Source organism: Rutidosis leptorrhynchoides, chromosome 1 (genome assembly GCF_046630445.1).
Source record: "Rutidosis leptorrhynchoides isolate AG116_Rl617_1_P2 chromosome 1, CSIRO_AGI_Rlap_v1, whole genome shotgun sequence".
NCBI classification, from domain to species: Eukaryota; Viridiplantae; Streptophyta; class Magnoliopsida; order Asterales; family Asteraceae; genus Rutidosis; species Rutidosis leptorrhynchoides.
Genome location: NC_092333.1, coordinates 729,257,501 through 729,282,046, shown reverse-complemented (window position 1 = coordinate 729,282,046; position 24,546 = coordinate 729,257,501). Strand labels below are relative to the sequence as shown.

The window sequence follows — 24,546 nt, the reverse complement described above, 5'->3', positions numbered from 1 at the left end:
GTCAATGGTCAATAATGCTTTTGTTGGGTGTTTTCTTAGAGCTTTCACTGAATTTCTTCCATGGGGCATTTCTGATCATTGCCCTATGGTGATTAATATTCCAAACTGGATGAAAAGAAAGCCTGGTCCGTTTAAATTCAACAACCATTTGGCTGGTAGTGTTGACTTCTCTCCTATGGTCAACTCTGTATGGAGCCAACATGTGGATGGGCATACAATGTTTTCTATTGTGAGCAAAATGAAGATGTTGAAGCCTATGATGAGATTGATCAACAAAAAGTGTGGTAATGTTCATGAAAAAGTTAATGTTTTGCGTGATGAGTTGACTAAAGTGCAAGCTGAGGTGGCCAAACAGCCTGAGAATAATGTGCTTAGAGAAGAAGAAGCTGCCTATTTCAAAGCTTTTAAGAGTGCTAAAGCTGATGAGGAGAGGCTGCTTAAGCAGAAAAGTAAGGTTGATTGGCTTAAAGAAGGTGACTCTAATACTGCTTACTTTCATAATGTGATTAGGGGAAGATTGAATAGAAATAGAGTGGAAGTGATCCAGGATATGCAGGGTAACAGATATGTGGGTAATGCTGTGGCAGGACAGTTTATCAAACATTTTGAGGGTATCCTAGGTAAAGCTGAGGAGGTGTTGGAGTTTGATAGGCTTGAATCTTTGTTTGATAAAAGGATTAGTGATAGTTCAACTGCTAATATGGTTAGATGGGTTGAGATTGATGAGGTGAAGGATGCTTTATGGGATATTGATGATAGTAAATCTCCTGGTCCTGATGGTTATACTTCAAAGTTTTTTAAAGCTTCTTGGGAAATTGTTGGAGATGAAATTGTGAAAGCTGTCAGGGAATTTTTCTCAAATGGCAAGTTATTAGGTGAAGTGAATGCTACTGTTATAGCTTTGGTGCCAAAATCTGACTGTCCTAAGAATGTAGCTGATTTTAGGCCTATATCTTGCTGCAATGTCATCTATAAGATAATTAGCAAAGTTATAGCTAATAGGATTAAAGGATGTTTGGGTGAGGTTGTTGACTTGAATCAATCTGCTTTCATTCCTGGAAGACAGATAAGTGATAACATTTTGTTGGCTCAGGAGGTCATGAGGGGTTATACATGGAAGAAGAGTAAGGGTAGGTGTGCTTTTAAGATTGACATTCAAAAGGCCTATGATACTGTCAGCTGGAGGTTTTTGTATAATGCTTTAACTGGGTTTGGATTCCCTAGAAGGATGGTTGATTGGATAATGACCTGTGTGTCTACTCCTTCTTTTGCTATCTCTTTAAATGGGCAGCAATATGGGCATTTCAAAGGTCAAAGGGGCATAAGGCAGGGTGATCCAATATCACCATACCTTTTTACTTTGGTAATGGAGGTGCTTAACCTATGTTTGAAGAGGCAGTTTAGAGAGGATGGTTGTTTTCAATATCACCCAAGGTGTGAAGTTTTGAAACTGACTCATTTATGTTTTGCTGATGATCTTCTCATGTTCTGCAAGGGTGATAGGCATTCTGTGTATGTTTTAAAGAAGGCTCTAGATGAATTTAGCTCTTATTCAGGTTTGAAGCCTAACATGTGTAAAAGTACCTCTTTCTTTGGCAACTTATCTGATGAGGAGAAGGCTGATATTATAGAGGTTATGCCTTTTGAAGTTGGTACATTGCCTGTTAGATATCTAGGTGTTCCTCTTATCTCATCTAGATTGAAATATAAAGACTGCCATAGCATCATTGATAAAGTGAAGAGAAGGCTTTGTGATTGGAAGTCTAAAAGTTTATCGTTTGCTGGGAGGTTGCAGCTGGTTCAATCTGTCTTAACATCCCTGCAAGTTTTCTGGATGACAATGTTTATGATTCCAAAGTCTGTGATTCATGAAATTGAGAGGCTTATGAGAAATTTTCTCTGGGGTGGTAATGACCAAAAAAGGGGTATGCCTAAGGTAAAATGGTATGATGTTTGTTTTAAAAAGAGCCAGGGTGGATTGGGCATTAGATCTTTAAGTGGCTGGAATATTGCTTTGTTGTCCAAGCATATGTGGAATGTTTTATCTAATAAAGAGTCTTTATGGGTGAGATGGGTGAATAGCTATAGGTTAAATGGGAAGAATTTTTGGGCTGTGAAGGTTGATGGTGAGTGCTCTTTCTCTTGGAGAAATATTTTGAACATGAGGTCTGTGTTGAGAAGATTTTTCATGTACAAGTTGGGAAATGGTAATGCTGTTTCTCTATGGTATGATCAATGGCATCAAGTGGGTCCTTTAATTGATTATCTTACTCCTAGGGATGTTCATATTGCTGGTATGAATCTGAATGCTAAGGTGAGTGATGTCTGCATTGATGGTAATTGGTTGTGGCCTGTTCATATTGTTCAAAAGATTGGTGATTTGCTTGTTTACCCCAACCATGTGCTTAGGGATGAAGAAAGGGATAGGTTGTATTGGAAAACTAGGTTTGATAAGCTTTGTGATTTTAGTACTTCAGGGGTATGGGATGATATTAGAGCTTCTAGGGATGAGGTTAGTTGGCACAGGGTCATTTGGTTCTCTCAAAACATTCCTAGACATGCCTTCATTTGTTGGGTTGCTATCAATTGTAAACTGAGCACACAGGACAGATTAGAGAGGTGGGATGTGCCATGTGGTGATGTGTGTTGCTTATGTAATCAAGTTCAGGAATCTCATGATCATCTTTTGATTGGCTGTTCTTATGCTAAGTCTGTATGGAGATGGTTTAGAGGTAAAGCAGGTTTAGATGGGATTATTGATAGAATTGAATATGGTACTAGTCAATGGAATGATGTGGTTAATATCATGGCTGGTACTATTTGTAATAAAGGGATTTGGAGTATCATTAGAAGGCTGGTGTTTGCTGCTGTCATTTATCACTTGTGGCAGGAGAGAAATACTAGAACTTTTGAGAATGATAGCTCATCTCATGATGTGATTGCAAAAAGGGTTTTTGAAGTTGTCAGGCTAAGGTTGATGGGATTGCAGGTGAAAAAGTCAATGCAGTCTCACAGTGCAGCTAAAGTCTGGAAGTTCAGTTTTGGTGATGGTGGTCCTACTCATTTGTCTGTTTAAAATGATGGATCAAAAAAGCATGTTTGGTGGTTTCTGGATTTGGTGGTTCATGTATCACTTGGGTGGTCTGGTTTGGGATGGAGTTATAAGGTGGTTTTGGGTAGTGATAATCCCATTAGTTGGTCTTGTTTGTACAGGGTCTGTCATCTATGAGTCTGTGTGTGTGAGTTGTGTTTCAAAAGAGTTATGGGTTATATGGGTCAACATTGAGTCTGTGTGTAGGTATATGGGATTATCAAATAGGGTGTTGGGTGGAAAAAATAAAAAATTCATTATAAATGTGCTGGAGGTTAGCACTAGATTGAAAACCCTGGGAGATATAAGGTTGGAGTCATTTTTTAATTCTTTACTTTATTTTACCAATTTTAAATTTCTTAACCTCATTATTAGGAGTTTGGTCAAACCTGTGTCTTGTTATGTACAGGGTGTGTGTTTTAGTCAGTCTTTTCATTTTTGGGAAATCAATTGGGACTTTGGAGATATAAGGTGGAAAAGGGTTAATCTAGCATCTGCATGGTGTCATTTCATTTCTGGAAAAATAATGAATATATGGCTTATATTGTTTCATAAGTCATACTTAGTGAAAAAGAAATATTATATGGTCTGCAGATGCATAGGATTGGAGACTTTGGTGTATATGCAGGGTTTTAATGCATATATTCTTTTTACTGGAGCTATAAGTGGTGTCAAAAGAAGTCTCACTTTTTCCTGGCATCAATTTGTTGAGCTAAACTTATTTTTTGATGGTGAGATGGGAATTCATAAGGTGAAACAGGCACCATGGGTAGGAACTTTATATTGGTTGTTTAGGGTGCTGTTTATGATCTTTATGTTTGTCCCAGGCTACCACAAAGGTCACATGCTTAATACTAGTGGTCTAAAAGGTGTACATCAATCATTGCACCTTCTGTGTATAGGTTCATGGTCTAGTGGTCTGTCTTGTCTCATAAATGGGGTTAATGGAGTGATAAGGGTGAAAAGGGTAGGTCAGTTCAACCTGTGGCAGGGTCTTGAGTTTCATTTTTGCTTAAATAACTGGCTTATATTTGTTCATAAGCTAGTAAAGTCATGTAAAATAATAAAAAATGGCCACAGGTGTGTAGGATTGGAGACATTGGTGCATATGTATGGGGTTTATACATATGTTCTTTTTAAAGGAGTGATAAGGTGGGTCAAAATTAGTTTCACTTTTTCTGTTATGCTGCTTGTTGAACCATGTCCTTTTATTGGAGGTGAGATAGGAATGTATATGGTGAAACAGGCCTTTAGGGGTTAAAATTTTTTGTGTGGAAGGCTGTTTAGGATCCATATGCAGGTCTCAGGCTGCCAAAGGGTGTATTACCAGCATAAAAGTGGTAATAGGTGGGTCCTACATCAGTTCTGGGACCCACAGAGTCTAGGTTCAGAGGTCCGTGTCAGTACATCCTGGGGTGGGACCATCTTGGTTTGGGATATGATTGTTGGTGGATTAGGATTCCTGCTGCTGCTATATTGTGGGTACAGATGGATAGGTTTGACCTTTTCGGGTCAAACTTATGTTCTTGAGAGTTTGCTGGGTTACAGGTTTATGATTTTATGGTATGTCTTTGATTTGAGGCTGATGTGTTATGGTAATTTGAGGAGTAGGGTTTTAGGCTTGAACCTGTGGTGGTATTTAGGGTTTAGGATGAAGGTTGACTTTTTTAGTCAAATGGTCCAATGGTGGTTTGATTTGTGTAATAAGTTTGGATTATGGATTGTGATGATATGCAAGTTTCAGATTGGTCAACAGGTTTTTAATTTTCAAAATGTTGACCAGGTTGGGCTTTTGGTCAACTCTGAAGTTTTTGGGGGTACAAAAGTAGATTTCAAGATTGATACATGCTTATTGATGTTTATGAGTATTATTAGTATCATTTATGGGGTGTTTCAATGTTTGAAGGGTTTTCTTAATTTTACAACCCTTATTATTTTGTTCATTTTAGTTCCTCTCCTAAATGGGAACTGTGAGATTTATTTCATGGTTTTATGGATGATTTTTTGGGATTTTGTTGATATAATACAGTGGCAGTTTAGTTTTTTGGTGATTTTGGTGAGGATTGAGGGGTTATTTGATCGATTTTTGAAGGTAAAGTTGAGGGTTTGGAGATTGGTTTTATGGTATTTCACTTTGGCAGTTTCAAATTGGCAATTGTTGAAGTTTTGGACTGCAGGGACCAGAGATGTAAATGTGATGCAGTTTCAGTGGTTTTGCAAGGCCAGTCCTGGGATGAAGTTTCAGATTGTTTGCAGTTTTAGTCCATCATTTGTTAATTTTGTTTTGAGGATTAGTAGTGTTAGTCCTTTTATTGTTATGTATAGTTTTTTAGTTTTACCTTATAGATTGTTTGTGTACCAAGTTTGGGATGTACACTAAAAACACCCCCTCGGGAATACCCGTTGTATTTGTACATTCTTATTTCTTTCATATATGATATTTTCCGGGGGCTTGTCCCTCTTTATCAAAAAAAAAAAAAAAACCCTAAACCCTAAACCCTAAGGAAAATCATTTGGTCAAAATTTTTCTCTCTCTACTTTCTCTTTCTTCCGTTTTTTCTCTCGTTTGCAAAATACTGACCGTTATACAGTGTTCTTGCAATTTTCACCTGAAATCTTGCTGTTTTTTGCTCGATTAAGCTTGTTTATTGCTTGATTTCCTTCTCTGAATCATGACGAAAGCTGGTAATAAGCCTCCTGATCCTAAACCTCCCCAAAAGCTAAGCAGAAAACAGAAAAAGAACAAAAATAGGAACTCTACAAGTCCTTTCATGAAGGTTGATTCTGGAGCAGTTAATCCACCCCTGGATGTTAATTCAGTTTCTGGTGTAGCCAATCAACCTTCGTCTGTTGTGAATCAGTCATCTACTAGTCAGATTCAGGGTTTAATCTCTCAATTTGAATCTACGGTTTCTGACGGCTCCATTGTCAGAGATGAAGTTGATGCTAAAGGGGCTTCTAATATGGAAGACGATGGTAGTGGGGATGTTGTTCCACCTTCTGTACCATCCATTGCTACTGTTCTTAATGAATCTGTGATTCTTCCTCTCAATGTCCTTGAAGGTACTGTTGAATCGAATTCACAGAGTAATGTTGGTAAGTTTAATACTCCTGCTAGTGAGTTTGTTACCCCTACTGCTTCTTTTACTGAGAATGTTGGTGTTGGTACTCAAACTAACAAAATTAGTAGGAAGAAGAGATTTGTTAGTGGTGAATTAGTTGTTAAACAAAGGAAAATAGGTGAGCATGGTAAGAAGTTTAGCTCTAATTCTGTTTATCAGTCTACTGATGAGGTGGCTGACATTAATGCTATTTCGTATGTTAAAATTAAGGGTGTGAGAAAGCTGGTTACACCTAGAACAAAGAAGTTAGTAATGGCTTTTAAAAATAAAAATGTTAGGGCTGGTGGGGTCATTTCTCCAGCTGAGAAGATGAAGTTTGGTAATGTTGTTAGTGATGAATTTAATGCTACCATGAAATCTGTTGATCTTTCTTTTGATAAGGGTATTTTGGGTCCAAAGCCATCTAGTAAGGCTAAAAATGCAATTGCTATTGATGTTGGTCCAACAACTATTGCTGAAAATGTTGCTGCTAGTTTTAAATCTGCTCTTGGTGATAATAAGAAGAAGGCTAACCCATTTGCTAATGTTAAGCCTGTGATTTTCACTGGTGGTATTAATCAAATTGATGATATGGTTATGGATGATATGTCTAAGTCTTTTGCTGATGCTGTTGGTGATAAGGATAATGTTGTTGATCCTACTAAAATGGTGTATGAGCCCCCAATAGTTATGCCTAATGGAGAAGAGGTGGTTCATTTGAAAGGTGAATTTATGGAGGTAACCAGTAATGCTTACTCTAAGTCATTATATGGTTATTTTGTTGGTGTCAAGTTAAATTTTGCTGTTGTAAACTTTAATTTGAGAAGGATGTGGAGGGTGTATGGTATTAAAGATATATTTGTTAACACTTCAGGATATTTTTTCTTTAGATTTGATACTGAAGAAGGTATGTTAAAGGTGCTTGAATCTGGACCATGGTTAATTGAGAATGTTCCTTTGTTTCTTAAAAGATGGGAACCTGGTCTTTGTTTAGAAAAACCTGAACCTGTTGTCATTCCATTATGGATATCTCTGATTGATTTGCCTATTGAGTTATGGAATGGTGGGAATATTGGGCAAATTGTGAGTAGAATTGGTAAGCCTATTGCTATGGATAGGGTTACCAAAGAGAGATGCTTGAATCAAACTGGAAGGGCAGGTTATGCTAGGGTCTTGGTTGAAGCTAGTGCCATTAAAGGTTTGCCAGATACAGTGAAGGCAATCTATCCTTCTGGTTGTCAGAATACTGGTAAAATGGTCAATATTAAAGTTGGTTACCAGTGGAAGCCTTCAAGGTGTTCCCATTGTCAGGTGTTTGGCCATATGTATGATCAATGCACTGTCAGACCTTTAACAGAAGAAGAAACTGTTGCTAAGGCTAAAAAGGAGGAAGAAGATAAGCAAAAAGAAGCTCAAAAAAGTTTAAAAGTTGATGAAGGATGGAAGACAGTGGGCAAGAACAATAGAATTATTAAAGATGTTGCTGGTAGTACAGTAGTTAAGCCTCCACCTATGGTTAACAGAAATGTTGGAATTGGTAGAAATGGTCCAGGTTTTGGTAGTGGTAATCAAAGGCAGTATGGTGGTCCTTCATGGAGTTTCAATAGAAACAATCAAAGGCAGGGTAATAGTCAAAAGAATTCAAATGTGGGTGGTCAAAATAGGAATGGTTTACAAAAGAATAATGGGTCTGCTAATGATGATAACATTTTTGTAAAGATGGCTAAAGAGCTTAAGGATTCTCATAATGATTCAAAGAAAGGAGATAAGGGTAAGGGTATTGTTGGTGAAGGAAATAATAAAAAGGTGAATTTAATTAATAGTATTGAGACTAGTAATGCTTATGCTGCTCTGGAAGATGATGATGGTAATGATAATAATATGGTTGAATTTGATGAACATTGGCAGTTGTGGGACACTCAAAAAGCAGTTATTCTTTCCATGGTTAATAAGAAGTTAATGCCTGGTGTAGAAACAATTGCTTCTTGGAACCATAATGAACTTAGATATTTTAAAGCTCAATGTGAAATTGCAGGGATTGAGTCTGGAATAGCTTCTGAAGATGAAGAAGATGTTGAGTCTGAAGATGATGAGACTACAACATTTGTTAATGAGGATGTTTTGAGGGTTAGTTCATCAGGGCAGGGGCATCCTGTTTCTGATTTTTCTAAGCCTGTTTTCAATGTTTAAGTTATTGTGTTGGAATGTGAGGGGGCTTAATGAAGTCTCTAAGCAGAAGGATGTTAGAAGAGTTATTGTAGATAGTGGATGTAGTATTTGTGGTTTGGTTGAAACAAAAATTCTCACAAAAAATATGAATAAAGCTGCTAATAAAGTTTTTGGTAATTGGCAATGGGGTGATAATAGTAGTAAGTGTTCTGGTAGGACTAGAATTATGATTGGTTGGGATTCAAATGAAGTGTTATGCAATATTCTTCATTCAACCAATCAAGTTATTCACTGTTGTGTTGAACAACATAACAGTAATAAAAGATTTTTTTGTTCTTTTATTTATCCTTCTAATGATGATATGGAAAGGAGGGAATTATGGGAAGATTTAGTTATTCATAAAGGTGTGGTTAAAGATGCAGAATGGCTTATAATTGGGGATTTTAATGTCAGCTTAAACCCTGAGGATAAGTCCACTGGTTCTTCTGTTGTTACTAGTGAAATGAATGACTTTAGGGAGTGTGTTGAAAATATTGAGGTTGAAGACCTAAACCAATCTGGTTTTCATTTTACATGGGTACAAAAAATGCATGTTGTGGGTAAAGATAGAGGTGTACTTAAGAAGATTGATAGAGCTATGTGCTCTAATTCTTTTGTGGATAAATACCCTAGAGCTCATGTGGAATTTCAGCCTCACAATGTTTCTGATCATACTCCTATGTTGCTTTCTATCCCTAATATGGCTAGTAGGAAAGTTAAACCATTTAGGTTTAGCAACCACTTAGCCTATAAGCCTGAGTTTTTGCCTTTGATTGGATCTGTTTGGTCTCAACAAGTTCAAGGGTACAAAATGTTCTCTGTTGTTAGTAAGTTGAAGATGGTCAAGAAGAAATTAAGGGGATTTGGTAGAGAAAAGGGTAATGTCTTTGATAAAGTTAGAAAATTAAAGGTTGAATTGGAAAGAGTTCAAACTGATGTTATGAATGATCCTGATAACCAAGAACTTAGAGAAGAGGAGAAAACTTACTTTAAAGCTTATAAAGAAGCCTCCATTGATGAAGAGAGATTACTTATTCAAAGAACTAAAGTTGAGTGGTTGAAAGAAGGTGATCAGAATACTGCTTATTTTCATAAGGTTATGAAGGCTAGACTTAATAGAAACAGAATTGAAGCTATTGAAGATGTGAATGGTATTCTTTTTAAAGGGAATGAAGTTCCAGATCAGTTTGTTAAGTTTTATACTGAGTTACTTGGTAAAAAGCATAATGTTTCTAATTTCTTGAGGCCTGATGACCTTTTCATTAATAAGATATCCCCTCAAAATGCCTTTGATATGATTAGAATGGTGGAAAAAGAAGAAGTTAAAGCTACTTTGTGGGACATTGATGATTCTAAATCTCCAGGTCCAGATGGTTTAAATTCTAAATTTTTTAAATCTGCTTGGCCTGTCATTGGTGATGAGGTTTGTGCTGCTGTTCATGAATTTTTTCTTAATGGTAAGATTTTTGGGAGAGGTGAATGCTACTCTTATTGCTTTGGTTCCTAAAGGCCAATGTCCTAAAAGTGTTGCAGATTTTAGACCCATATCTTGTTGTAATGTTCTTTACAAAATCATTAGTAAAATACTTGCTAATAGAATTAAGAACTGTCTTGATGATGTTATGGATAGTAATCAATCTGCATTTATTCCAAAAAGGCAAATTAGTGATAATGTGCTTCTTGCTCAAGAGCTAATGAGGGGTTATAATTGGAAGAAGGGTAAGGGCAGGTGTGCTTTTAAGGTAGATATCAAAAAAGCTTATGACACTGTGGACTGGTCTTTCCTAGAAAACAGTTTAAAGTTTTTTGGGTTTCATGATATTATGGTGAGATAGATTATGGCCTGCATTTCATCTCCTTCTTTTACTGTTTCTGTTAATGGGGATCAATATGGATACTTTAAAGGTCAAAGAGGTTTAAGGCAAGGAGATCCTCTTTCTCCTTACCTCTTTACTCTTGTAATGGAGGTTTTGAACTTGTGTATTAAAAGACAGATCAAGGAAAAAGGTGATTTTAAGTTCCATCCGGGTTGTAAAAGGCAAAAGCTTACTCATCTTTGCTTTGCTGATGATCTTATTTTATTTTGCAAGAGTAAGCTGAATTCTGTTAGGCTACTTAAAGATAGCCTTGATGAGTTTTCTAGTTATTCTGGTCTGGTTCCCAATGTTGATAAAAGTACTATCTTTATGGGTAATGTTGCTAGTAATATCAAGCAGGGTATTTGTGGCTTAATGCCCTTTGATATTGGTAGTTTCCCTGCTAGATATCTTGGTTTACCATTGATTACTACTAGGCTTTATCATAAAGATTGTCATAGTTTACTTGATAAAGCAAAGAAGAGAATTAAAGATTGGAAGAATAGAGTCTTATCCTTTGCTGGTAGGTTGCAGTTAATACAATCTGTTTTATCCTCCCTACAAGTGTATTGGATGTCTATGTTTATGCTCCCGAAGTCTGTGATATTTGATCTTGAAAAGTTGTTTAGAGATTTTTTATGGTGTGGTTATGATTTGAGTAAGGGTATTGCAAAGGTTGCTTGGAGGGATGTATGTTGTGCTAAGTCTCAAGGAGGTCTTGGTATTAAACCTCTTCATAACTGGAACAAAACCCTAATTGCAAAGCATGTTTGGAACTTAGTTTCTTTTAAAAAGTCTTTATGGGTTGAGTGGATTTATGCAAACAAGCTTAAAGGCAAGAACTTTTGGGACATGGGTATTGATTATAATGCTTCAAGCTGTTGGAGAGGGATTATTAATATGAGAGATGTGCTTAGAAAGCATATTTTTCATTCAGTTGGTGATGGCAGAAATACGTCTTTTTGGTTTGACATCTGGCACCCTAGTGGCCCTTTGTGTTCTATTGTTGGTAAGCCTTACATTAACAGTTTTGGTTTGGCTAGAAATTGCAAGCTAAATGATCTTTTGGTTGAAGGTGAGTGGTTATGGCCCTATGATCTTATTGAAAAGTTTGATGTTTCTTTATCATGCTATAATCCCATTATAAACCTGAATGCAAATGACCATGTGAAATGGAGGGACAAGAATGGAGTATTGAAGGATTTTTCTGTAGGTGCTGCTTGGCTTGATTTATGTGATGATAGATCTGATGTTCTGTGGCATAAAATGGTGTGGTTCTCTCAAAACATTCCAAGGCATGCATTCATATTATGGCTAGCTGTAAATGGCAGACTTAGTACTCAAGATAGAATGGAGAATTGGGGTTTGCAACATAATCAGGTTTGCCCTCTGTGCAAGCAAGTTAGGGATTCTCATACCCATTTGTTTATTGATTGTATTTATTCAAAGGAGGTGTGGCAGGGTTTTAAGGGTAAGGCAAAGATGGATGACATCATTGACATTATTCTTAGTGGTGGCATTTCTTGGTCCTATGTGGCTAATCTTGTTGCTACTAAAAGATGTAATAAGTCTTTATGGAGTGTCATTAGAAGGCTTGTGTTTGCTGCTATCATTTATATGCTTTGGTCTGAAAGAAACTTCAGAATTTATCAAGACACGCATAGATCTGTTGGGGTGCTCATTAAAGCTATCTTTGAAGTTGTTCGTTTGAGGTTGTGTGGCTTGAAGATTCTTCCTTCTACACAGTCTATTATTATTGCTGATATTTAGAAGATTGGTCTTCTTGAGGGTAATTCTGTTCTTGGTAACAATTTCCCTAATGTGTTATTACCTAATTGATCATTGGTTGACTTGTTATAGTCAACCTGTTATTGCTGCAGAAGTATGGAATTTTGACCTAATTAGTCTTATAAGGTCAACTCTTGTGGTGGTGTTAATGATTAATTTCAAATTGCAGGCTTGGTTGACTTTTTGGGATCAACCTATCAGGTCTGATAATCTGAATTTGGTTATTTTTATTAGTTTGACTTTTTCTGGTCAAACTGATATTAGGGTTTACTGTTGCAGTCTGAGCTTGTTTAATGTAGTGTCGATTTATAGCTCAGAATCCATTTTACTATATGGATTATACTGCATTTATATACCAGTGAGTAGTCTTGTGGAGTATTTAGGGTTCAGTGGTCAGCATTTGACTTTTAGCTGGTGTTGTGACAACCCGAAAATTTCCAACCAAATTTAAACTTTAATCTTTATATGTTTCCGACACGATAAGCAATATTTGTTAAGTTAAATTGCAAGAATTTTAAACTACGTTCATACATTCATTCAACCTCGACCATGTTCCAACGATTCACGAACCATTAAACGAATATGATTATATATGTATATGTGTATATATATTATAACTTGAAACGTAAACAAAATATTAGATTAAATACTTTATATGATTGTATCCGTTTCAAAATATTTATCAATGGAATTAGAAGATAAGATCAAATGATTGAATTATCAGATATATTGAATTATGATTACAAGTCTCTGTTGAAAGGCCCACGTTGATTTGAGAAATCTTTCCGTTTTAACAATATTCGAAAAATGGTAAAGTGATTTATAAATAAGAATAAATTATCAATCATTGAGAACTAGACAAAGGATAGTGGAAGATTGAATCTCATAAAGACTCGATTGATCTATTTAGTTTCAAACGTACAAAAACGTTTTCAGTTTAAAAAGAACTTTATTATTAAAACGTATATAACTTTTATAAATATCTAGAACCACTTTTGACAACTCATTACTTAACTAGTATGATAAAGATAACGATATTTATATTTTATTTTATTAAATATATATAACGATTTAAATTAATATTATATATATTTATACGCGTATTATATGTACATAGTTTTATACTTTTACTATACTTAAACTTTACCTTTACTTTATTTTTACTTTACTTTAACTTTAATAATTCACTTTAATAATTCATACTTTAATAATTCACTTTAATAATTCATACTTTAATAATTCACTTTAATAATTCATACTTTAATAATTCACTTTAATAATTCAAAAATCTATTATAAATAGAATTCAATAGGTTTCATTATTTCATAGAAACTTGAAAATATTTTTCTCTAAACTCTCTCAATCGATTTACATATATATATTTACTCCGTATTATTTCAAGATATTATTAGTATACATAAAATATTACGACGGAGTGCTGTCCGAGTGATTTCGAAATTGTTTTTCGAGTAGGATAGGATTAAGGAAATTATGGGTTATAGCTATGGAGGTGATTGAGTATGGTTCATGGGTATGCTCGTGAGGTCAATATAGTGTTTATCATTTCCGTTGCATCTACGTACCTTTCCTGCAATATTGAATCTCAATATTGATACGTGAGTACTCATAATTTAACTTTTACATACTAATAGTGTATCCCTGACTAGTGCTCGAGTATTTAGGATTATGCATGCTTGTACTTTTGATATTGCCCTTAGACAGGTTAGGTTGAATATTGAATTAGTTACACTTGCGGTTGAGATAAGGTATAAGATATGCATGTCCTTGGAAAGCTAGCGAAAAATTAAGGACTTTTCCTTTAGATATCGAATGGTTTCGATGAACGGATTAGAAGTTATAATCAATTGAATTTTCTATATTTTTATTAAAAATGATTATTATCGTCATTTTTATCATCGTTCTAGTTTTATCTTATTATTATCATTATTATTATCTTTATCAATAAAATGGATTTATCATTAAAAATTGTTATTTTTTTTTATTATTACTATCGTTATTATTGTTAAAGTTATAATTAGTATTATTATTATTATCCAATTATTATTATTATTATTATTATTATTATTATTATTATTATTATTATTATTATTATTATTATTATTATTATCATTATTAATATATATATCATTATTTAAAAATGGATATTGTCATTGTTATTATTATTATTACTATATTATCATTAAGATAATTATTAGTATTATCGTTAAAAATGTTATAGTAACTATCATTATTAATATTAGTGTAATTAAAACAAATATTTGTAACACCTAATTATTTTGATTACTATTATTATCATTATTATGAACACGATATAAAAGACGATTAAAAGCTATTAAACGAAACGATTAGGAAATAATGAGTAAGAGTATCATGATGAAATTAAAATATTATAAGATATTGATTTATATAAAATTATCGTTCTTATTATTTTTATCATTACTATTATTATTAAAAATATCGTTAGTATTAAAACTATCATTTTAACAAAAAATATCATTTTAATAGAAATGTCATTGTTACTATAAAATATCATTATTATTATTATTTTAAATAGAATTATTATTTTAAAGATAATATTAAAAATTATCGTAAATATTAAAGTTATCATAATTAGAATTATCGTTTTATCATAATGTCATCTTAGTAATTATAAATATTGATATTTTTATAATAATTATTATTATTACAAAATAATACAACTTTTACTTACTATCATTATAGATATTATTTTATCAAATAAATATGTGATACAAACATATTTTACTACGTGTAATAACTTACTTTAATAATACCTATCATATTATCTTTATGATATTAAATGAACCCTATAAATTTTATTACTTAATATATATAAAAGTATATTATATTATATAAATTTAATATAAAATTTTATTTATTAATAAATAAATTATATTATTTACTCTAATAAATCTTTTAAAAATATTTAACAATATAAAACGACGATATTTAAACTATATATTAATCATGTATAGATTTTGGAAATTATTTTGAGTCAAATTTACTTTTATTGACTTTTGCATATTAGTCTCGAGCATTAGGATTGTGGTACACTATGACTTGGCCTAATTTGTTAGACAAATATTGACCAACACATAATTATATATAATTAATTTAGGTTCGTGAATCCGAGGCCAACCTTGCACTTGTTCAATGACGTTATATGTATTTTTACTACGAAATACAGTATGGTGAGTTTCATTTGCCTTTTTACCCTTTATATTTTTGGGACTGAGAATACATGCGCTTTTATAAATGTTTGACGAAATAGACACAAGTAATTGAAACTACATTCTATGGTTGAATTATCGAAATCGAATATGCCCCTTTTTATTAAAGTCTGGTAATCTAAGAATTAGGGAACAGACACCCTAATTGACGCGAATCCTAAAGATAGATCTATTGGGCCTAACAAACCCCATCCAAAGTACCGGATGCTTTAGTACTTCGAAATTATATCATGTCCGAAGGAGGATCCCGGAATGATAGGGGATATTCTTATATGTATCTAGTTAATGTCGGTTACCAGGTGTTCACCATATGAATGATTATTTTTTGTCTCTATGCATGGGACGTATATTTATGAGAACTGGAAATGAAATTCTTGTGGTCTATTAAAATGATGGAAATAAATGATTATGATAAACTAATGAACTCACCAACCTTTTGGTTGACACTTTAAAGCATGTTTATTCTCAGGTGTTAAAGAAATCTTCCGCTGTGCATTTGCTCATTTTAAAGATATTACTTGGAGTCTTTCATAGCATACTTCGAAGAACGTTGCATTCGAGTCATTGAGTTCATCAAAGATTATTATTAAATCAATTTATAGTTGGATAGTGGATATTATGAAATGGTATGCATGCCTGTCAATTTTTGATGTAAAGAAATATTGTCTTTTAAAAACGAATGCAATGTTTGTAAAATATATCATATAGAGGTCAAAAAACTCGCAATGTAATCAACTATTGTGAATCGTTTATAATGTATATGAACGGGTCCTTTCAGTTGGTATCAGAGCGGTGGTCTTTGCGAACCAGGTCTGCATTAGTGTGTCTAACTGATAAGTCGTTAGGATGCATTAGTGAGTCTGGACTTCGACCGTGTCTGCATGTCAAAAGTTTTGCTTATCATTTCTAGTCGGAAATCATCTGCTTATCATCCATAGGAAATTACCTGCTTATCATTTTTAGTCTAGACACGTCTTGCTACATTAATTGCATGAGTAGTGTATAGACAAACTTCATATCTTAGCGTATCTGCTAAATCATATCTTATCGTATCTGTTACTTTAAACTTTACCTGACATACCCCGCAAATTCCTCCGTAATCTATGAAATCTTTTGATCTCTATATATAGATATCCTATGTAAATAGAATACCACCCGATAGCCGAAAAATCATTTTTATATCGAAAATCCTTTATCCAATCGTACGAAATGGAATTTGTCATCAGTTCAAGTCACTCGGATTTCGAAATGGAATCTCACTCAAGCTCCGAAAGCAGTGTGACCGGAATGGATCAACCAATCAGTCATCACCTATTCTGGATGAATTGGGGATGGGTTCGTAGCCTCCTCAATCATTGGAAACAAGAAGAAGGCGATCCTTTCCATCCACCACATTGCCCTCTTGGCGAAGAACCTGAAGCACTTACCGGCGAACCTGTTCGAGACACCATTTTCTCTCTCATTTCCAGGGTATCTCGTCACGATTATATACTACATCAAATTCTAGATTTTATTTATCCGTTCGTTCCGACCGACAATCATCCTGGAATAATAGAAGAAGTCAACGAACTTCGCGCTCGGGTAGTGGCTTTGGAGAATATGGTGCAGAGATTACAAACACCAGCAGCAGCACCAGCAGCATAACCAGTACCACCATCATCAACGCCAACAGTACCATTACCACCTCCAACCACAACCGCGTTGTAAACCTCAACTTCACAATCTGTCCCACGAGCATCAACGTCATACGCACCATAGATACCAAGGAGTACCAACAACAATAACTGACGAAGTATTAATTCATAACTTCATTGGAGAAACATTCCGCGGCGATTATATAATCTCTAAAGTCTTAGATATTATCTAATCTAGCCCTAACCATAAATCAGTTAAGCGAACCAAAATGATAGAAGGAAGAGTAGAAACCCTGACAAAAATGGTGTGTGAAACAAGTTAAACTTGTTTTACCAACAGCATCAACAGTACCATCAACGTCACCAGCATCGTCAGTACAGTCAACATCAGAATCAACAACACCTATAACATCACAAACTCCGTCAGTTCAAGAATCACTGTGGACATCATTACGAATCAATAACGTGTATATTGTATCAACAGGTTATGAAGAATTAACTCATTCCCTCTGAAGAAATTATATATATATATATATATATATATATATATATATATATATATATATATATATATATATATATATATATATATATATATATATATATATTTTGAAATAAAAAAATAAATCTTTCCGTGCTAAGCTATTGTGTGTGAATCTTAACTACTCAGTTAATTCATATTACAAATATGCAATAATGTACGTCCCTCACCCGCGACTTAACCATCGTTAACTACAATCTCTGTCTCAATTTAACAAATTCCAATTCCTAATAAATCAAGTATATATTTGATTTTACACTTCATCATTGATGTAACAGAAACTTTTCAGATAACATCATTCGTACTTTGCGAAGTTCACAAGAATTTAACGAAAACCAACATCACATCTCAACAAATAACGAAGTATTGATTCATAATTTCAATATTATTGAAGAAATACTTATGCAACCTCTAAACCTTCATGGAATTATTCAATTCTAGTTCCAACCGTAAATCAAATGAGTTTAATTTAGTATTAAATCATTAAAATCTATGTTACATCTGAGGAGAATATATACATATATATTTTCATAAAGACTGTAATAAAATTCTTATGTACAAAATATTAATTGTGAAAATTTTTTAACGGGTAGGTAATACCCGAGAGATATATATAAATTCACAATTAATATGTTACATTCTTCGAATCAGATTAAGCAAATTATCAATTATACTTCCTACTTTCACAATAATATACATTCTTTCATAGAAATCAAAACAACCATACTCATTCAAACCCAATTACGTATTCTGATTTTAAAATCTCAGAATTCAATTCGAGATATAACCGGTACCATTACTTTTAGATTCCTACATCTTTCAAAGCTATACTTTGACTTCAAAAGTGTGTTAGAACATCAAATGTATACAAACGATTACAATCTATGTTCAAACCCTTCGAAAATCGCTGAAGACACTTCAAATAATGAGCAATCGAGATGATGATCCAACCACATATTACCCACAGTTATGTACTTAAAAAGCTCTCGAAACCAAAGTCATAATTCAACACATATCTGTGTCAGATCTTTTGGCATTTATTAGCAAAAATAACCTTGCAATTCCTTTGCAAAGTAGCAAATTATATCACAGCTCCAGCAAGACAACTTCGATTTTTTCATTCGGAGTAGCCTTATCATAATTTTGATATATGTGATTACCCTTTTGTTACCGGAGAACCTTTCATATTCCACCACATTAGCAATAAGCTTACCAACAACTTCACTGATCTTGGGCATTCTGAAGAATCTTTATATTTATCGAAACCTCATCATTTACTCATCTGCATCTTGTAACGAGAATTGTCATACGAATCATTGGGAGTTAGCAATCAGTATTTTGAAATCTCACAGCATGTTGACGCCAACAGTTATACATAACGTTTATTTCCAAGGCTTACATACTTCGAATGTGAAGTTTCTGAAAAACACTCTGAACCGCGAACTAGTTCTCGAAATGCTGATGAAGCAACAAAAAAACTGTAAACGACCTTAGCAGTAAAAATTTTGATGATAAAGATTAGTGTATTAACAAAGCTCAGAAATAGAGAAGTTTTGGAACTGGAAAACGGATTGAGCAAAGTATGAAGGAGGCTGTGGACAAATCACAAAGACTGAACCTGCCTTCAAAGAATCTAAATGATTCAGTGTCTGCTGAAGTCATTAACGAATACCTTGCTCCTGACACTAAACCCTTACATACAATATTCTTCATCATCCTCTGATATTAGAAATTCTAAGATATCATCGTATCTTTCATTATAAATATCCTCCATATTTCTGAAGATATTTTCATAACTATTCTTATCTGGAATCATTTATCTCTTTGCGCTATCTGTATTACATCAAAAAGGAAACTGTTTAGTTCCTATACTCTGTAAACCTTTGAGTTTAAAATATGAATGTTTTTGAAGTAGTGTTGGAAACTGAAGCATGAGTTAGTATAATATAATGACACTTGATCAACGTGATTATATTACAGTAATTCATGCTGAGTTTCTAAATGGAACGTGATGATTCACAGATCATAACATCATCATGTGCCATGTTATACGACTCTTGTATTCTATTTAACCTCTAAAATATCAAGAAAATATTTCTTGATGATTCGGCCTTTTCCAAGGTATTCTAGTAATTTGACAAGTCAAGATCGTGCCATCACAATTTCCTTCCTAGAACATTAACAATGTTCATTCCGAAAATCATATTTGTGAATTCTGGACCATTACAAGCGGTGCTTAATCGCAAGAAAAAGAAACGAAAGGACAAAACTCCGAAATAGAAATTGGGGTATAAATTGCAGCAAATAAAAGAGAGCATTAACTATGGATGACAATGATTATAGAAGATAGAAACAGAGACTTTGAAATATAAGGGAAGATATAAAGCCCAACGACAAACCAAAAATTATAAACCATATATATCGATGCATATAGCAATATAAAGACACGGGAGAACTAGAAACACTATAAACCCAAGTGTATAGTAGAAGTAAATAGATTCTTCCAGCAGTAGATGAAAAAGAAGAATGACCGATATGAAAGTTATAAGTATATCGAGAATCAGAACTGGATGGAGCATATTGATGAATACTTTAAAATATGAGTTGAGGGGGAAAGAATAGAAGGTGATGAAACATGACTAGGAACTTAGAAATCAACAGATTTAACTCACACAATGACGGAATAAGTGAATCAAACCCTCTAGTGAATAGGTTAAGCTTTTTGTGATTAATTTAGTCATACCACAACTAAATCAAGTGTGATTAGATCAACACCTAGAGCTATTATTCACCACCTGGGTGATTTGGGTTGAGAGAGAATCGGAGGAGCTCACCAGATCTGAGTGTGTGTAACAAATGAGAGGCTTAACCTAAAAATGAAGAACATAAGACTTTATATACCTCTGCTGTTGACTCACCCGTACGATTCATCCATCACACATACGAGTTGGCTTCATCAGCCGTACGGGTGATCACTCACTCGTGTCTTCTCATTTAGGTTGTAATTGTGACTTAGCTCAGCATCAACCGTGCGTATGAGCCTGTCAGCCGTATGAGTGAGGCTTCACTCGGACGTCTGACTAAGTCTAACATAGTCAAACATCCACATCTCGTTCCTGCAGTTGCTGTAACCACATACAAACACGGATAGGATAATAACGAATGATCATGGTGGCCTGTAAACTGTTGTACCTGCAATGGACGTGGGTAGATGTCTAGGAACTGCATAAAATGCATCAACAGAAGGTGTGAGTTGTAAGGAAACGAAGGAGGTGAATTTATAAGAAAATCTCCTACAAGAACAATTAAAATGGACGATCGCATTTAAAGCGGATCCTAATTCCCTTGATTACCGGAGAGTCAAATCTTATTAAGAAGATTTTCTTCAAATCTCTTGAAATCTGGGAATCAATCATATCTACGTCAAATGATAAGATGAATCTACACTTACTCATTTCACTCTTCTATGTTAGCTTCATTCGTACTCTTCATATAAATGGATTGTTTATCCAAATTATTCGCTGATGATAAAACTCTAATTTTCAGCCCGTATGCATCATGAAAACATACTTATTATCATTCACGACCTTTCCACTCAAATTTCGGGACGAAATTTCTTTAACGGGTAGGTACTGTGACAACCCGGAAATTTCCAACCAAATTTAAACTTTAATCTTTATATGTTTCCGACACGATAAGTAATATTTGTTAAGTTAAATTGCAAGAATTTTAAACTACGTTCATACATTCATTCAACCTCGACCATGTTCCAATGATTCACGAACCATTAAACGAATATGATTATATATGTATATGTGTATATATATTATAACTTGAAACGTAAACAAAATATTAGATTAAATACTTTATATGATTGTATCCGTTTCAAAATATTTATCAATGGAATTAGAAGATAAGATCAAATGATTGAATTATCAGATATATTGAATTATGATTACAAGTCTCTGTTGAAAGGCCCACGTTGATTTGAGAAATCTTTCCGTTTTAACAATATTCGAAAAATGGTAAAGTGATTTATAAATAAGAATAAATTATCAATCATTGAGAACTAGACAAAGGATAGTGGAAGATTGAATCTCATAAAGACTCGATTGATCTATTTAGTTTCAAACGTACAAAAACGTTTTCAGTTTAAAAAGAACTTTATTATTAAAACGTATATAACTTTTATAAATATCTAGAACCACTTTTGACAACTCATTACTTAACTAGTATGATAAAGATAACGATATTTATATTTTATTTTATTAAATATATATAACGATTTAAATTAATATTATATATATTTATACGCGTATTATACGTACATAGTTTTATACTTTTACTATACTTAAACTTTACCTTTACTTTATTTTTACTTTACTTTAACTTTAATAATTCACTTTAATAATTCATACTTTAATAATTCACTTTAATAATTCATACTTTAATAATTCACTTTAATAATTCATACTTTAATAATTCACTTTAATAATTCAAAAATCTATTATAAATAGAATTCAATAGGTTTCATTATTTCATAGAAACTTGAAAATATTTTTCTCTAAACTCTCTCAATCGATTTACATATATATATTTACTCCTTATTATTTCAAGATATTATTAGTATACATAAAATATTACGACGGAGTGCTGTCCGAGTGATTTCGAAATTGTTTTTCGAGTAGGATAGGATTAAGGAAATTATGGGTTATAGCTATGGAGGTGATTGAGTATGGTTCATGGGTATGCTCGTGAGGTCAATATAGTGTTTATCATTTCCGTTGCATCTACGTACCTTTCCTGCAATATTGAATCTCAATATTGATACGTGAGTACTCATAATTTAACTTTTACATACTAATAGTGTATCCCTGACTAGTGCTCGAGTATTTAGGATTATGCATGCTTGTACTTTTGATATTGCCCTTAGACAGGTTAGGTTGAATATTGAATTAGTTACACTTGCGGTTGAGATAAGGTATAAGATATGCATGTCCTTGGAAAGCTAGCGAAAAATTAAGGACTTTTCCTTTAGATATCGAATGGTTTCGATGAACGGATTAGAAGTTATAATCAATTGAATTTTCTATATTTTTATTAAAAATGATTATTATCGTCATTTTTATCATCGTTCTAGTTTTATCTTATTATTATCATTATTATTATCTTTATCAATAAAATGGATTTATCATTAAAAATTGTTATTTTTTATTATTATTACTATCGTTATTATTGTTAAAGTTATAATTAGTATTATTATTATTATTATCCAATTATTATTATTATTATTATTATTATTATTATTATTATTATTATTATTATTATTATTATTATCATTATTAATATATATATCATTATTTAAAAATGGATATTGTCATTGTTATTATTATTATTACTATATTATCATTAAGATAATTATTAGTATTATCGTTAAAAATGTTATAGTAACTATCATTATTAATATTAGTGTAATTAAAACAAATATTTGTAACACCTAATTATTTTGATTACTATTATTATCATTATTATGAACACGATATAAAAGACGATTAAAAGCTATTAAACGAAACGATTAGGAAATAATGAGTAAGAGTATCATGATGAAATTAAAATATTATAAGATATTAATTTAGATAAAATTATCGTTCTTATTATTTTTATCATTACTATTATTATTAAAAATATCGTTAGTATTAAAACTATCATTTTAACAAAAAATATCATTTTAATAGAAATGTCATTGTTACTATAAAATATCATTATTATTATTATTTTAAATAGAATTATTATTTTAAAGATAATATTAAAAATTATCGTAAATATTAAAGTTATCATAATTAGAATTATCGTTTTATCATAATGTCATCTTAGTAATTATAAATATTGATATTTTTATAATAATTATTATTATTACAAAATAATACAACTTTTACTTACTATCATTATAGATATTATTTTATCAAATAAATATGTGATACAAACATATTTTACTACGTGTAATAACTTACTTTAATAATACCTATCATATTATCTTTATGATATTAAATGAACCCTATAAATTTTATTACTTAATATATATAAAAGTATATTATATTATATAAATTTAATATAAAATTTTATTTATTAATAAATAAATTATATTATTTACTCTAATAAATCTTTTAAAAATATTTAACAATATAAGACGACGATATTTAAACTATATATTAATCATGTATAGATTTTGGAAATTATTTTGAGTCAAATTTACTTTTGTTGACTTTTGCATATTAGTCTCGAGCATTAGGATTGTGGTACACTATGACTTGGCCTAATTTGTTAGACAAATATTGACCAACACATAATTATATATAATTAATTTAGGTTCGTGAATCCGAGGCCAACCTTGCACTTGTTCAATGACGTTATATGTATTTTTACTACGAAATACAATATGGGGAGTTTCATTTGCCTTTTTACCCTTTATATTTTTGGAACTGAGAATACATGCGCTTTTATAAATGTTTGACGAAATAGACACAAGTAATTGAAACTACATTCTATGGTTGAATTATCGAAATCGAATATGCCCCTTTTTATTAAAGTCTGGTAATCTAAGAATTAGGGAACAGACACCCTAATTGACGCGAATCCTAAAGATAGATCTATTGGGCCTAACAAACCCCATCCAAAGTACCGGATGCTTTAGTACTTCGAAATTATATCATGTCCGAAGGAGGATCCCGGAATGATAGGGGATATTCTTATATGTATCTAGTTAATGTCGGTTACCAGGTGTTCACCATATGAATGATTATTTTTTGTCTCTATGCATGGGACGTATATTTATGAGAACTGGAAATGAAATTCTTGTGGTCTATTAAAATGATGGAAATAAATGATTATGATAAACTAATGAACTCACCAACCTTTTGGTTGACACTTTAAAGCATGTTTATTCTCAGGTGTTAAAGAAATCTTCCGCTGTGCATTTGCTCATTTTAAAGATATTACTTGGAGTCTTTCATAGCATACTTCGAAGAACGTTGCATTCGAGTCATTGAGTTCATCAAAGA

The 24,546-nt window shown here is 32.6% G+C and overlaps 1 protein-coding gene across 1 annotated transcript in view; it reads left to right on the top strand.

The window, feature by feature from the left end:
• The first annotated feature begins 10,238 nt into the window (after positions 1-10,238).
• Positions 10,239-24,546, top strand: part of LOC139855178 (uncharacterized) — a 15,400-nt gene continuing 1,092 nt past the window's right edge. The window contains exons 1-2 of the mRNA XM_071844422.1: positions 10,239-12,001; positions 12,117-12,264. Coding sequence (XP_071700523.1) covers positions 10,239-12,001; positions 12,117-12,264 — 1,911 coding nt within the window. The remainder of the gene's footprint in view (positions 12,002-12,116; positions 12,265-24,546) is intronic.